This window comes from Ictidomys tridecemlineatus, chromosome 15 (genome assembly GCF_052094955.1).
Source record: "Ictidomys tridecemlineatus isolate mIctTri1 chromosome 15, mIctTri1.hap1, whole genome shotgun sequence".
In the NCBI taxonomy this organism is placed as follows: domain Eukaryota; kingdom Metazoa; phylum Chordata; class Mammalia; order Rodentia; family Sciuridae; genus Ictidomys; species Ictidomys tridecemlineatus.
The window spans coordinates 52,042,418-52,057,036 of NC_135491.1; the positions used below are offsets into that span (position 1 = coordinate 52,042,418).

The 14,619-nt window shown below is 40.5% G+C and overlaps 1 protein-coding gene across 3 annotated transcripts in view; it reads right to left on the minus strand.

The window, feature by feature from the left end:
- Adamts18 (ADAM metallopeptidase with thrombospondin type 1 motif 18) overlaps positions 1-14,619 on the minus strand; it is a 133,334-nt gene that overhangs the window by 62,331 nt on the left and 56,384 nt on the right. For all 3 annotated transcript variants that reach the window (XM_021721749.3, XM_040279536.2, XM_021721748.3), the window contains 5 exons: positions 14,473-14,556; positions 13,096-13,255; positions 11,166-11,271; positions 7,935-8,072; positions 5,840-5,993 (listed from right to left, as the gene is read on the minus strand). In XM_021721749.3, the coding sequence (XP_021577424.1) occupies positions 5,840-5,993; positions 7,935-8,072; positions 11,166-11,271; positions 13,096-13,255; positions 14,473-14,556 (642 nt within the window). The remainder of the gene's footprint in view (positions 1-5,839; positions 5,994-7,934; positions 8,073-11,165; positions 11,272-13,095; positions 13,256-14,472; positions 14,557-14,619) is intronic.

Consider the following 14,619-nt stretch of genomic DNA (forward strand, 5'->3'; position numbering starts at 1 on the left):
ATTCCAATTGCTCCCAGTGTTTTGTGATCATAGTCTTTTATTTCTGTAAGGTAAATACTTTGGAGTGGATTTGCTGGATCAGAATATAAAGCTATAATTAATTTTCCATGTTAAAAATACACTGTCACACCTTTTCTCAAAGTAATTGCACCATTTTCCACACTCATCAGCAACAGAAAGAGTTCCAGTTGTTTCGTGTGCTTGATGACATTTGGTATTGCCAGTGGGTGTGCAGTTGGCTTTCACTGTGACTTATTCTGTGTCCTTCTGATAACTAAGATTGAGCACCATTTTATGTGTTCGTAGACTGTAGAATGTTTTCTGTTGACCTTCTTTTGTGATGGGCCATTGAAGTGTTTTGGTACCCTTTCCTTATTTTTTCCTAAGGGGATGGGCACTGGTACCATTCTATATTCTCCAGATAGATAAGGGAGAGGCATTAGATGTGGTCAAAAGCATGAGCTGCCAAGACCCAATCTAGTTCTGCCATTTGCTGGTTTTGTAAACATAAGCAAAACATGTATATCTTAACAGGAAAAGTGTGGATAACAGTGCATATTCCAAAGGTACAGATGAATGAAAGTAGTAATGTGTGTGTGTGTGTGATATGTGCATATACACATATCACACACACACACACACACACACCTATGTATATAATGTGTTTATATACACCTAATGCATATAATGTGTTTGCAGCATTGTTGTACAAAAAAAAAAACCTGAATACATATAGCTATTCTTATACAAAGAAATAGCTGTCCTCCATTTACTAAAAATCCATTCAAAATAAATTCAATTTCATCACAATTTTGACTATAAAACCTGGGCTTTTTGTCTTTTTGTCCACTGGCACTTTCTGCCTGATCGTGGCTAGATAATTAACTTCAATTTCCTTACTGTTGGATTGAAAATCAACAATAAATAATGCCCCTATCTATTCTACCAGTAGATAAATAAGACACTGGAGTCAGGCAAACGAAGATTAAAATAATCATCTTATTATATACAGCTGAAGATGAATTGGAGAAAGTGGCTGAGACCTGTGGCCAAATGGGTCTCCTAATGCTGTGTTAAACTAACTAGCCCTCCCCATTTGCAGACAGACACAAATCTCCATCCAAGGCAGACCCCCTAGAGGATTTTGGAAGAGAAGCATGCTTCCTGGAGGCAAGAGCACAAACACAGGATGCTGAGAAGCTCCTCTGGTGTGCAGACTCACACACCTTCTTGCTCAGACAAGTCAAGCCTGCTTCCTTGAGGAAGGATGGGAAAAGACAGCATCCTCTTCCACTCCAAGGAAACAGGAATTGTGCCCAAAAGATGTGGGCTCCAGTCCTCATTGCTAATCCAGAAATGCACACTGAGCACCTGCGATCCTGTCCGCCATGCTAGGCACCCACACCCACCGGGCAAGGACACAGATGGTGACAAGGTGGTAAGGCTAACACAGAGGATGGAGAGAAAGCCCAGAGAAAGGAATGTTCCAGTCTCCGTGGGGGATAAAGGAGGTAACTCTTGAGCTGAATCTTCAACAACAACACAAAACGATGAGGTGTTCGTCCCTCCGGTGGCCATGCAGTGTTCTAGGATGGGGAAACACACAGACAAGGCCTTGGACACAGGAGAGAGGAAATACTTGGAACCCTTACAAGGACATCAATATTGTCGGGACATAAGTATGTGGGGGAAGTCAGCAGACACTGAAGCATGAGGTAATAAATTTGGTATATTACAAAGGGGGCGTGATGAGATACTAGGAAGTTTCTATTTATCCTCCATTCTTTCATCCCAGTGTCACATTCTTAGAAGAAGAAACACATACACATCCCACTATCCTTCAAAGAGAATGCCTTCTGAGACAATGGTCCCAAAACGTTTACTAGAATTAAAATAGCTTCCCCACAATTTCCTTTTAGCTTCAAATTCTCTCAGTGGGCCTATAAGCAAACACGACAGACCTTGCTATATGACAGTAATAGTGCTGCCTGCCCACCCACAGCATCAACCAAAAGATGGAGCAGCTGGTCAGCTTCCCATTTCTAACTCGCGGCAGTACCGGCATGGAAGTACTGATTGGACTCCCCTGCCATGCATGGACCTCTGACTCACAGCATCGATCACTCTCTGAGCCAGGAAACATTTCTGAGGGTGTAATAACCAAGTGGATGTCCTCCTCAGAGAATACAGAAGTAACCCTCCTGTAGGTCTGCCCAACTAACATGGACTATTAGCCAGATTAACAACTCATTTTCATCAACACTGCTATGGCTTAGGTGTGGTTTGTCCCCCAAGGGTCCATGAGTTGGGAGTTTGGTCTTTGGTGTGGAGATGTTGGAACTAAGAAGTGGGACTGGGTAGGAAGTCATCGGGTCAGTTGTGAGTGTGCCCTTAAAAGAGATAAAGGTACTTCTCATGGAATTCTGGTTAGTTTTGGAGAGAGGATTCTTATACAATCCTGAACCGGACCCCATCCAGCCTATCTGGCTTGCTATTTAGCAATGTTAATTGCTTGCCTCCACACATGTCCTGAGTTTTCCATCCACCAATGATGGGATGCAGAAAACAGGGTCCTCATCAGAGCTGAGCTAATGCCAGTACCATACCCATGAACCTCCAAAACTATAGCTACAGCAACTTCTCATTCTTCAAATAGACTGCCTCAGGAATTTTGTTATAGCAAAGAAATACTGACTAATACAAACACTTTGGATGGGAACAAAAATCAAGTGTTATGTGCCGGATACCCAGAAAATTTGAGGCTGAAAGAAGAGGGGAAGTGGGAACAAGTAATAAAAAAAGCTGTCTTCAGACCCTTTTACAAGGCAGCTGCTGTGAAAGCAGAGTCAAGTGTAATGGTAATGACAATGCTGAAGACAGAGGGAAGACAGCAAGAGGAAGCCACCTCATTCCTACCCAGTGATACAAATGCTTCAAGAGGTTAATCCCCACAGGTTTTCCAGGGAAGAACTAATAAATATTACCTTCTCCTTGTGCATGTATACTCTAAGGCTGAGGGAAGCAGAGTCACTTGCCCAAGTGATGATTCTAGCAAGTGGTAGATTAAAACCCTAAACCCAGGTCTATTTAGTTTGAAATTGTCAGAGTGTGTGTGTGTGTGTGTGTGTGTGTTTAACATTGAAGGTCATCTACCTCTGGTTCTCAACATTGAACTTGCATCAGAATCAACCAGAATCTTTTCTAAAATAGAGAAGTTTGACAACACCTCAAGTTTCTTATTCCTCTGGTCTGGGATGGGACTTAAGCATTTGCATTTCTAACAAGTTCCAGGTGATGCTGACAAACTATCTGCAGGTTGGAGAAGACACGCTGAGAACCGGCTCTGGTGTTTGTTTTGGTGCTTCTAAGGACTACGCAGACCTGCCTTTCTCTGAGTCATGGATTAAAGGAAAAAGGTGGCAGACTGAAGGGGTAGAAAGTAATGATGGGCTAATGCAGGCCCTTGGATATACGTGATCTCCTGCTGTCCGGCTGCAGCAGGACAGACAGGTCCAATTGCTCTAGAAACCCCTTCTGGTTAGAGCCCAGCGGGGCCCATTTGGGAACCTCAGAGTGTGTGGCCGTGACTCAGGTTGTAATTAGGATTAGGAATGATATAGAAAGCGAGGCTGTGGGGGAGGAACCCACACTCAGGATCCACCAGCCAGGCCTGCCTGCCTCATTTTCCCTCAATACCACCTTATCTCTTAAGTAAGTCTCACTAACCCCCACCCCCTGCCCCAGACATCCTCGTCTCTGTGCCTCTCATCATTTTAGTCCATCTTCTAGTTTGGAAATTCCATTTCCCCTTGTTCTGCTTCCCAGGGAAGACCCTCAGACTGACATACTGTCTTTTAAAAGTATGGGGGTGGGGGTGGTTTTCAGAAAACAATCTATTATTTAAGAATGGTTGCTTAAGCCCTGCACACTGCCTGGCCCAGAGCAGACACCCCACAAGCGCTTGCTGCATGCATGATCCTGAAAGAATGAGAGTAATTTTAGGAACTTTTTTTTTGTATTTCTAAACAAATACTCACAACCAATTCTGCCCTTGCTACATAGGAAATGCGTAATACAAATCTGATGGATGATTGAGAAAAACAATGAATCCTCTTGAATGAAGTGACAGGCAAAGAGACAAACTTTTTCAACAAAAGTCTCAAAAGGCAAATAGCAACAGCTGTAAATCTAGCAACTTTACATGATATACCAGCATTTGCTGAAGTCAAGTCTATGTGGTGTGGAGGACATGGGGACACATGGAGACAGACAGACATACAGACAGACACACACACACACATACACACACACACACGAGGAACCAGATAAACTTTAACAGTTATATACTCAAATTGCATTAAAACATATAGCCCCATATCAAATCCATGATTTGATAGATTTTTTTTTTAGGGTTCAACTTCTATTTTGAAAGTAAGTTGATTTAAGTGAATAAAAATACAGAAACAAACCAATCCCACCATTATGTACAACTTCAATGCACCAATAAAAATGTGGAAAAAATACAGACATCGTGAAGGTAGTTGTTAATGACTGAATGTTAGTTTAGGAAAACTTGGTGCTCGCCAGTTGAGAGAAGGAAACAATGTCAACGTGGATGGTTTGTTTTGTTAAGGTTTCACCATATACAAGTTTTGTGGTTTTGAGCAAATTAAATATCTTCTCTCAGCTCCAGGTGAAAAGCAGTCATAATTTTTACTTCAAAGATTTTGGGGGAAGATTGAAGTCAAGTGAGATAAATCTCTAAGCAAATGCCCCTTGTATGGAACAGAGGTTCACTTAGAAACTGCTGAAAATAAAAGTGGGTAGTAGTGTTAATAGAGATGCTGGTAGTGAGGGAGGGTGGAAGGTGGCGTAGGTGACAGGTGGGATGGTAGTGGTGGTAGTGAAGATGGTGATGAATGGTGAACAGTGGTGGCAATGATAGTGGTGGTGATGGTGAATAATCATCATGGTAATGGTGAATGATGGTGGTGGTGAACAGAAATGGTGAGGGTGCTATTGGTAATTATGATGTTGTTACGACGGTGAGGACACTAGTATTGGTGGTGGTGGGAGGGGAGAAATTAGGCAAAGAGGAAGAGGAGGAGAAAGGAGAGGAATAATAGAAGGAGAAAGAGAAGCTATAAACCTTCATAGTTCCCTGTATCTAAGTACCTAGGACTTCAATGTTTTTCACTGGACACTGAAAACAAACCAACCTAAAAGCAATCCTACTCTTTATTCATGTACCGTAACTCTCTCAATGCAATTCTTGACCAACTGAAATGAGGTTGCTCTCATTTCTACATCCTGGGCTTCTGCATTTTCCCATTAATTATTCTCACAATTTTTTTAAAAATACTTAATAATCTCACTAAGCCTACTCAAGATACACTGTGCATTTTTACATACCCAAAACATTTGACTGCCAATAACAGTTTCCTTGTACTATAAAAAGTATGTGGGGTGGTGATGATTTTAAGTGTACTATATTAAAGGAAATATGAACAGGAAGAGAACAAAAGCAATGATTAGCAGCCGGCAAAAGCTATTGTTCCCATATTTACAGCTAGGGATACATTATTCATCCAAGGAGGAGGAATTTGCTTCCAAGGATACAGTCAAGTGGTATTGAAACCAGGCCTGGTCTATGGGGGATAAGTCTGGATAAATCGTTGACAGTAAAATTGCCACTTAATTATCATGCCAAACAACTGACATTTGAGAGATAACCCAGACTCTAACCTTTGGCCTCAGCAAGCCAAATGTTTATCCTTTGGGTAGGTACATTGATGCACTGCAGAATCTTAATGTAAGTTTGAAATCACAAGCAACATACCTTCACAAAACCAAGGCTGCATAACTTGGCTTTTGCTCCAAATTGCCACTTGCACTGTGTGTCGGCATCATAAATCTGTCCTGGTAGTTTGTCCGGATATTTATACTGTCCTGTTTGTTTGGGCTCATCCACTAGACATCCAGCCTGAGGTGTGCTGTAATGATAACACATGGCTTTTAATTACTCTGTCGATCTGTGATCTTTCCGCTTAAAACAGTACCCCTCTGAATGCAGTCATGCAAAGAAAAATCTAACAAGGCTAAAGAAATGGGTATGTTTAACATGAAAGTGCACAACTATTGCAAAGGGTGGGTCCTGTCCTGGGAAAGGAATGTGCACAGCCATCAGGGGTGTGATGGGTGCTAGAAGTTCTAGCCGTCCAACTGATGTGGCTTGGGACTGGATGGGAAAGGTAAACATGTAGAACTCAACCCGACGATCTTGTTCAGCAATGCTGAACACATTTATATTGAGTGCCCTCTCCCTGGCAAGCATTAGACCAAGCCCTAAAGGTATACAAAACAAACCAGACAGAGACAGTACCTGACTTTGTAGAGCTTTAAATCATGTCGTGCTTTTTATAGATGGTGAGGCAGAGGTCAAAGATGCTCTTTACCTCAAATAAGCTTTGCAAACACAAATAAATAACTAAGGTTACTGGGAAAACCAGGAGGAGGGCATGTTAGACATGAAGGAAAAAAAAATGTCTGAGGTTTGTTGAATTGGGAAGTTAGGGACAAAAATCAGTCTTGATGTGTGTGTTCTTAGAAAGCAGATTATGTCCACTTAAGTAATTAAACGGTGGTATCACAGAGAGGTTAACTCACATGGGTGGGTAAATGCAATTTTGGAATCAGACAGAAAGGGGTCCTATGGACCATGCGTGCAAGACCAAGCTGTAGAACTCTCAGGCCCCCTGTTAATGACAATGACGCCCGTGAGAGTTAATACACAAATCAAACAAGGAAACATAATGGCTTAACAGCACTGTAAGAAAAGTTAGAAGCTGTTGCTATTATTACTAACACAAACCATTTAACAGTAACGTATTAGTGATGAAAATTCCATCTACATCAAGTCAATTATGAATTATAATATCTCTTGATTCCATTCTCAGATGAGTTGGAATAGATCATTTCAGGCCCCAAATAATAAAATGAAAACGAATAAGAAAATCTATGTGGCAAAGCTTATTGTGAGCAGAACATTTATTAATTTTTTTTTCTGTCCTAGGGTCCTCATTTGTTTAGATGGCCTTGAATTTACTTTGCCTTGCCTATGCTAATTCTGTGAACATTTGCAAATAATATACATTTGTATGGGTCAACGAGAATCAAAAAATGTCTGTTCCCAAAGAAACTTCACTAACATCTGGTCAAAAAGAAACAGGATCAGAACCTAAGAGCTCATGTGGGTCAACACAGATTAAAAAAGGTTCACCTACCTACATATAATTGAACTTAGCATTCATTGTTTAATGTGAATCAAAAAACTCCTGCTTTTGCTCAAGCAGTCTGGGAGTTCCGAGTTATCAAAAGGATTCTACACAGTGCTAACTCCTTTGGATGTCTTTTGGACATATAGCCAGCCCATGCCATTTCAAATAAAAGTCAATCAAGAAAATGTTCTATTCATTTAAAAAAATATATCATTTGGGGCACTTTTTATAACTCCAAGACAAACTGATCCGATTAAAATAATGACAGTGAAAAGGCAGTATGTCCAGCAGCCTCTGGAAGTCAGAGAGGAGAGAGAGATGGGGTTCTGAGTGCAGATCCTGAAGTCAGAGTAGGCCTGGTGTGAGTCCTCCACCTGCAGGGCACCGAGTGTAGCACTTCAGCAATGCCATTAACTGAAGACTCACTTCCTCTACTCTATGGGGGACACAGTAGTAGGACCGCTAAGGGGAGTGCACATGGCAGTGTGTGGCGAGTATTTAGCCCAGTGTGAGGCCAAGACACCATCAATGGAATTGCTGGTCTTTCTGCTCATGGAGGGCAAAAGACACTTCTACTGGGGTTTGTTTTCACACCTGTTGACACTCTTTCCTGCCACCACTCCAGCCCTGGAGCGCCCTCCTGCATTAGCCTCTTACCTAAGGAATTTCTTGAGATACTGTCGGCTGCACGAAGACCATGAAAACACCCCGTTGTTCCCGGTCAGCGTGGGAGACATGATGTTGCCTTCCGCCTTCTTGCAGGGGTTCCCCTCACCATCGTGAATCATGCCAAAGCTGAAAGGGAATGCAGAAGACCACCCAGCTGCGGGTCCCCTTTCCAAATCACAACCAGAGAGAGCCGAGAGACGCACTGAGAATTCAGGGACCCCGGTGAGAAACGGGCATTGAAATCGTAAGACACAGAAAGACAAAAATGAGATACGACAGAGTGCTACAAAATTCACCCAGAGGACTTTAAAGAATGCTAAGTGCTGTAAGATATTATTTCTAGGCCACAAAGATCAAATAATGGTGGATCTGCTACATGCTTTAAGAGTTAGAAAATCTTGGTCAGGATTCCTAAGCTAAAGTGATGGGGCAGTCAACTTCTAGAATTTAAAATTGCGAAATGTTTTTCTTGCCTCCAATCGTGCAACTATGGCATGGAAATTCAGAAGTGAGTAGGAGGTAGGTGCAGAGAGAAGATCATTGATTACAAGTTATTTAAGAACAGTTCATACGTAAGGCTAGTGTGATCTAAAAACTTCTCCCCCATGATGATCAACTTATTAGCTGAAATCAGAAACTCTGAATACAATTCCTTTATAATGATGAACATCTTTAAAAATTAATGGTTGAAACCATCTATTGAAAGTATATAAAGGACTTCCTTTAAATATAGAAGAAAATTTTTAATTTGTTCCATCTGATTGCAAAAGGTTCTACCAATTAGTAAAAATGACTTTAGGAGGTCTACTCCCTAGAAATTATGTACATTGGCACTAAATGATTTCTAGTTCTCTAACTGGTAGAATAAATGTGTTATTAGTGCACATACCCTGCATATCCCCCCACAATACAGACAGAGCTTATATAACGGCATATATTAAATAGTTCCCTAACTGCTTTAATTATCTATAAAGAAAACATTCAGTGTACAAAAAAGCCTTTTGTGACTATTTTTTTTTTTTTAGGAAAGCAGAGGACAGAGGGATATAAATGTGAATGTTGTTATAAGTGAGGAGGTTCTTAATCTCATCATTTAAAGAAGTAAAACCTGCCTTTTTATAAGGCAGGTGTAATTCCTGTGTGTGCAAATAAAGATGTTATTGTGATATAATTTAATTTTTATAGCTATCCTTTGAAGGCAGTTTATACCAAATAGACATGGTAAAACCACAGATGGCTTTGTTGTGACCCATGTGTCCATAATCTGGCCATTTTCCCAACATTCTGTCCAATTTCTCAATCAAGAAATGGCAGGGTGGCTGGGTACCGTGATTCTATCAGTGAATTCCCTAGGTATTATAGAGACGACCGTGCACAAATAGGTCTTCATTAATCTCAACATAGATGCAGGGAAAAGTGTTTTGCCATCTTAAAGTTTTGCCTAATTCTTTGTACCTAACCAGGAAGCCAAGGAGATTTGTGTGGGAAACAATCCTTCTAACAATATTTTTGAAAGCCTGAAACCTACGATTTCCCCCAAACGGAGAAGGGATGGGGAAAGATTGAAGATATTACTCAAAGAGGTAATGGTGCTTCATGAGTACCTCTCTGGAATTTCCTGGACACAAGAAAACTGAGTAGGAATTAAATTTTGTCCTTAAAAATTTTCAATTTTCTAACTTCTTAGTAGCATTTTAAAAAAGAACACACACATTATTTTCTTTATATGCCTGCCCCATAAAACCTAAAGTTACAAGGCCATTCCACCTAGAACTTGTACTTTACATCTGATTCCTCTCTCCCACCCTACCTGAAGGGTATGTTTTTGTTTCCCTTTATCTAAAATGTTGGGTTTGGTCTTGGGTAATTTTAACTCATACGTAAGAATGATGACATCTTTCAGTGCCAGTATTATGTACGGGAGCTCCGTTAATCTGGACTTCATGCTCATGGAACAAATTCAGACATATGCTTAACATGAACAGATATTTTATTTCCTGTTCTATACAAAAGAGATTTGTGCTTAATGGGCATCTCTGCACCTCCATTCACAATAAAATTGGCTCATTCATACCTTGATGGGAAGATGGTTATGTGTATATGTAAATAAAATGCTGGGAAACTACTGGATAAGAGCAGTGGCCATGATTTAGACTTCCTGAAGATAATAAACTTAGCTCATAAAATACATCAGCACCAAAAATATCAAACTATGAATTACAGTTTTTGAATGGATGATGTTTGCTTTTTTTTTTTTTTAAATACAAGAAATTGAACCCAGAGGGGCTTTACCACTGAGCCCCATCCCGAGCCATTTTTTTTTTTTTTTTGAGACAGAGGTAATGATGCTTGCTAAATTGCTGAGGCCGATCTCAAACTTACGATCCTCCTGCCTCAGCCTCCCAAGTTGCTGGATTATAGGCATGCACCACTGTGTCCAGCTTGATGTTTGCTTTTATGTCAAAAGTGAACCAGATGCTCAGAAGATGTATAAAAGTTACATGTTAAATAAAATGTGCACACACTGTTCGTATATACACATACTCCTAGATTGGTATATCCAAAGAGAAGTACACTTTGAAACCCTGTGAAGCAGTATATTTGAAACTTGTGTGAGGATATTTCTTCCAGTGCAGCTGTGGCTGCTCAAGTGTCTGATAATTCTCTGGAGATTGTCTCCTGAGCAAATTATACGCCCAGTAAAATGAATTCATTTCACTACACAGTTTTCTCATTTTGTTTCTAACTCTATTCTCACACACAAAAAAAGATTTATCACGTCAATTAAAAGAATAACTGCACACAATATTACCCACTATAAGGATATCCATGATGTGCAACAAAAACTTATTTAAATCAGCAAGCTATTGCATCCTGGAAGTTTGCAGGTCTCCATGATTATTTCCTTAATGTAAAGAATGAGCTGAAAGTATCTTCACTCAAGCAAAACATGAAGAAAAATAAATGCCTAAAAGACCAGAAAATCAATGAAGAGACCTGTGGTCCATTTTTGCACACAACATAATGCTGCAGCATAAAAAGAGCAACATGAATAATAACTGGCCTTGACTGAGCTCTTCTTATAGTCAGGCCCTGTTCTAAGCTGCACTCATGAGTTATCCCGTTTATTCCACCCAGATCAATATCCATCATTAGAGGAGTGCCAAAGAACCTCTTGGCCAGTTTCTGTGCAAAGTGGTGAATCAAGGAGCCACTCACTTGTGCCCGGACTCATGAGCAATGGTGAAAGCAAGGCCCAGCCCCGTGTCTTCATTGATGGTACAACTTCGGTACTTACTGCACATCCCGCTGATGGGGGCAAACCCTACGGAAAGATCAGTGTCAGATGTTAATCCCAAGAGGGCACGAGCATGCATGATCATTTATCACCTTCTCCAAATGCTCCACACAATTTTAGTTTCATGGATTAATGCATTCAATTTTTAGCAAGAAAAAACACTTACGGTATATAGTCCTGTGTCCTGGGTGCTGTAGTAGTAGTAGAAGCAATATACAAATATTCATGTTTTATGTTTTGCTGATTTTAGATATTGCCATTGATTGTTCCTCCTAACATCCTTCTGAGGTCATAAACCTACTATAATTCCCCTTTTATATATAGGAGAGCATCAAGCACAGAAAATTGATATGCCTTATTAGCATCATCACTACACAAAGGCTCCCAACATGAAACACTGTGCAATATGTCTGATTACAGATCAGGAAATTGAGCTCAGAAAGAGGAATCAACTTGCTCAAGATCACACCACCATAAACTCCAGATTTGGGAATCAAGCGCAGACACGTGTGACGTCAAAGCTCATACTCTTTACATTAGGACATGTGGCTTAAAGAGAGTCACCTACAGTTGGTAGGATTCCTGGGACTGCATTCGTTTTCATCAGACTTTGACCTTTGGTTGACTGATAAACTGCCTCCTTCTCAGAAGATGTTTTCAGAACATCAACCATGTGTTGGGCTATTAGATATTACTTTGTACATTCCAAACTCAGGCAATGTTTTAAAATTCATTTAAGAAAACCCCCCCATATGGAATAATTCCTAAAATCGTGGGTTTTTTGCAAACCATGACTAAAGGTGAACTACTAAAACAGATTTACAGGGCATTATGGGGATATTATACCTAATCGGGAAAATACAACCAAAGTTTTGTAAAGTCCTATCTACCTTTATCTCTAATATATCATGAGGGATTTGAAAGTACTTTTAAGAAAATGATGTGAGCAAATCATGTAAACTTTTCTCAGCTCCCTCCAAATTTTACCATCGCTGTAGATCATTAGCTGTGTCAGCAAACTATGGCTTCCATTGTTGGCTCTTGTCAATAAAGTTTTATTAGAACACAGCTACACTCATTGGCTTATGTATTTTCTGTGGCTGCTGTTGTCCTCATACAGCTGATCTGAGTACTTAAAACAGAGACTTAACCTACAAAATCTAACACATTTACTATCTGGCCCCTTTATAGAGGAAGTTTGCTGATCTTGATCCATATAATCACTAGTTTATCAAAATTTTTTTTTAAAAAAAAGTTAAATCCTACACAAGTGCAATGAAACATTTTACAAAATATAGCCTCGATGGAAAAGTCCTCTTTCTCCCTGCCTTGCACAAACAGGGAAGAACTGAGCCCTGCATATTCAAGCAATTTCCCAAAGGAGGCGCTGCTCCCTAGTGGCACAGTCAGTACCAGGGAAAGCAGTCAATTTCTTTTCAGCTACTTGGTTCTGCGGTCACAGCAATGGGTCTTGTTAAACAGGGACATACATCAGACCTCAATGATCACAGCAGGGTCAACAACAACAACAAAAAATGCAAAAGGATTAAAGTAAATGGCTTCCTATTCCACACCATGTTCAGTTAAACAGAACCACATTCACCAGGATTCCAGGATTCCATGAGAGTCTTCCACAATTTAAATATAGTGATATGCTGCATAATGAGTTGGCAGTGTGCTACATATAGGATGGTGGTCTTATAAAGGTCTATTCCCTCCTGTCTCATCCCTCTCAGGGTGTATAAGCAGAGATGATTGTATCAGGACTCTCTAATAAGGATAAATGGTCATTTATCCAGAAGTTTCCATACCGAACACAGGTGTGCATGAAAGGATCTGTTCATACCTTACCTAGAGTGTCACACGGTTCATTCTTCCAGGAACAAATATCAAATCCCGTGAGTAAGATGGCGTGGTCATGCCTCTTGCCATTCTTTCCCACGAGGGCAGACTGCCACTGGCAAAAACTATTCAGAGACTGGTCTGCATGATGGTTGATCAACAATCCTCCCTATGGAAAACCCACACACATCAGAGCACTGTTTTGGCCACAGAGATGAGAACTGTTGAGTCATTCCATTGATACAGGCGAACACAGAAATACCGTGCTTCAAGAGAAAAGGTAGGTAGACAAAAACACTTGAGCTAAGACAGGAGGGGGGGAAATCTATTCAGGAAAAATATCTACTAGGTAAATGCTCATCATTTTTAAAGCAACTAATCAGTGCAACAAAAGTTCTCAAGGGTAAGATAACAACCCTTAAAGCAATCGCTTACCAAAATGCCTGCTCAGTCAAAACTACTGACTTGGGTCAAGTTGAGGGGTTTGAGAAAGAACTTTAATTATCCCTGAATTAGGGTGTCTCTAGCTTCAACGTCCTGGGGCAATGGATAAGTGGTAGGCTGAGACTAAAGTGTCTTCCAGCCAACTCACACCCCTTCTGTCTTTCTAAACTTCCAAGAGGGATTTGACAAGTCATTAACCTCCCTGGCTCTACACACCTGGGCAGCTAGATCAGTGTCTGTCTCACCCCTGACTCCCTGCCTTTCACATTCTTTATTGGGGTCGCAGATGAAGAGGAAAAGCCTCAGGGGATGGGTAATCTCTGCTTCGGAAAAACAGCTTAAATGGCAAAACAGTCGGAAGCAGGGAGTACCGTGCAATTTCGCATGTTATTATATGTTTGCTTTTGTGATCGTCCCCACGCCTGTGTCCTGCACCTCACTGTAATTAATTCAAGGGCAGTCACGACCCTTTGTCGATCCTCTGTTGCGCCGAAGAGGGTGCAAGGGAGACTGCAGGTTTACAGGAATTCTCCGATAACTTACTTTCATAATATCCTTCCGTATGTACTGCAATCACGTGGTACAGCCAGTTTCAAAAGCCAAGTAATCCTTAAATCTATGATCAAAGGCACCCTCACAGTAAAGCCTTTGTAATATTTATATATTTTATATAAGAAAATATTTATATTTTATACTGCATTTATATTATATATACATTTAATATTTTGTGTCCCAGTTGTGTGCATATCTGCATATTTATAATATATATGTTTTGCGGTGTTTTAGTTTCACTCTTGGATTAAATAGCCCTATTGGCTTGTACTTTCCTTGAGGAAAGGGTTCGCGCAAGTCCAAATCTGAGTACCTAATGACTGGTGCGTGGATCTGCACATGGCGGATATTCAATAAAGGCAACCCAAAGGAGTGAAGTCTGCCACTTACAGGTTCTTGTTCCAAGAGGATGAGGCTCACCACCACAATGTTGATGTCACTTCCAATGGTCCCATCTTTAAATAGACTGGAAACCTGTAGGAACAATGGAAATCTAAGAAAATCTCAAAAAAAAAAAAAATTCACAACTGTTTGGGG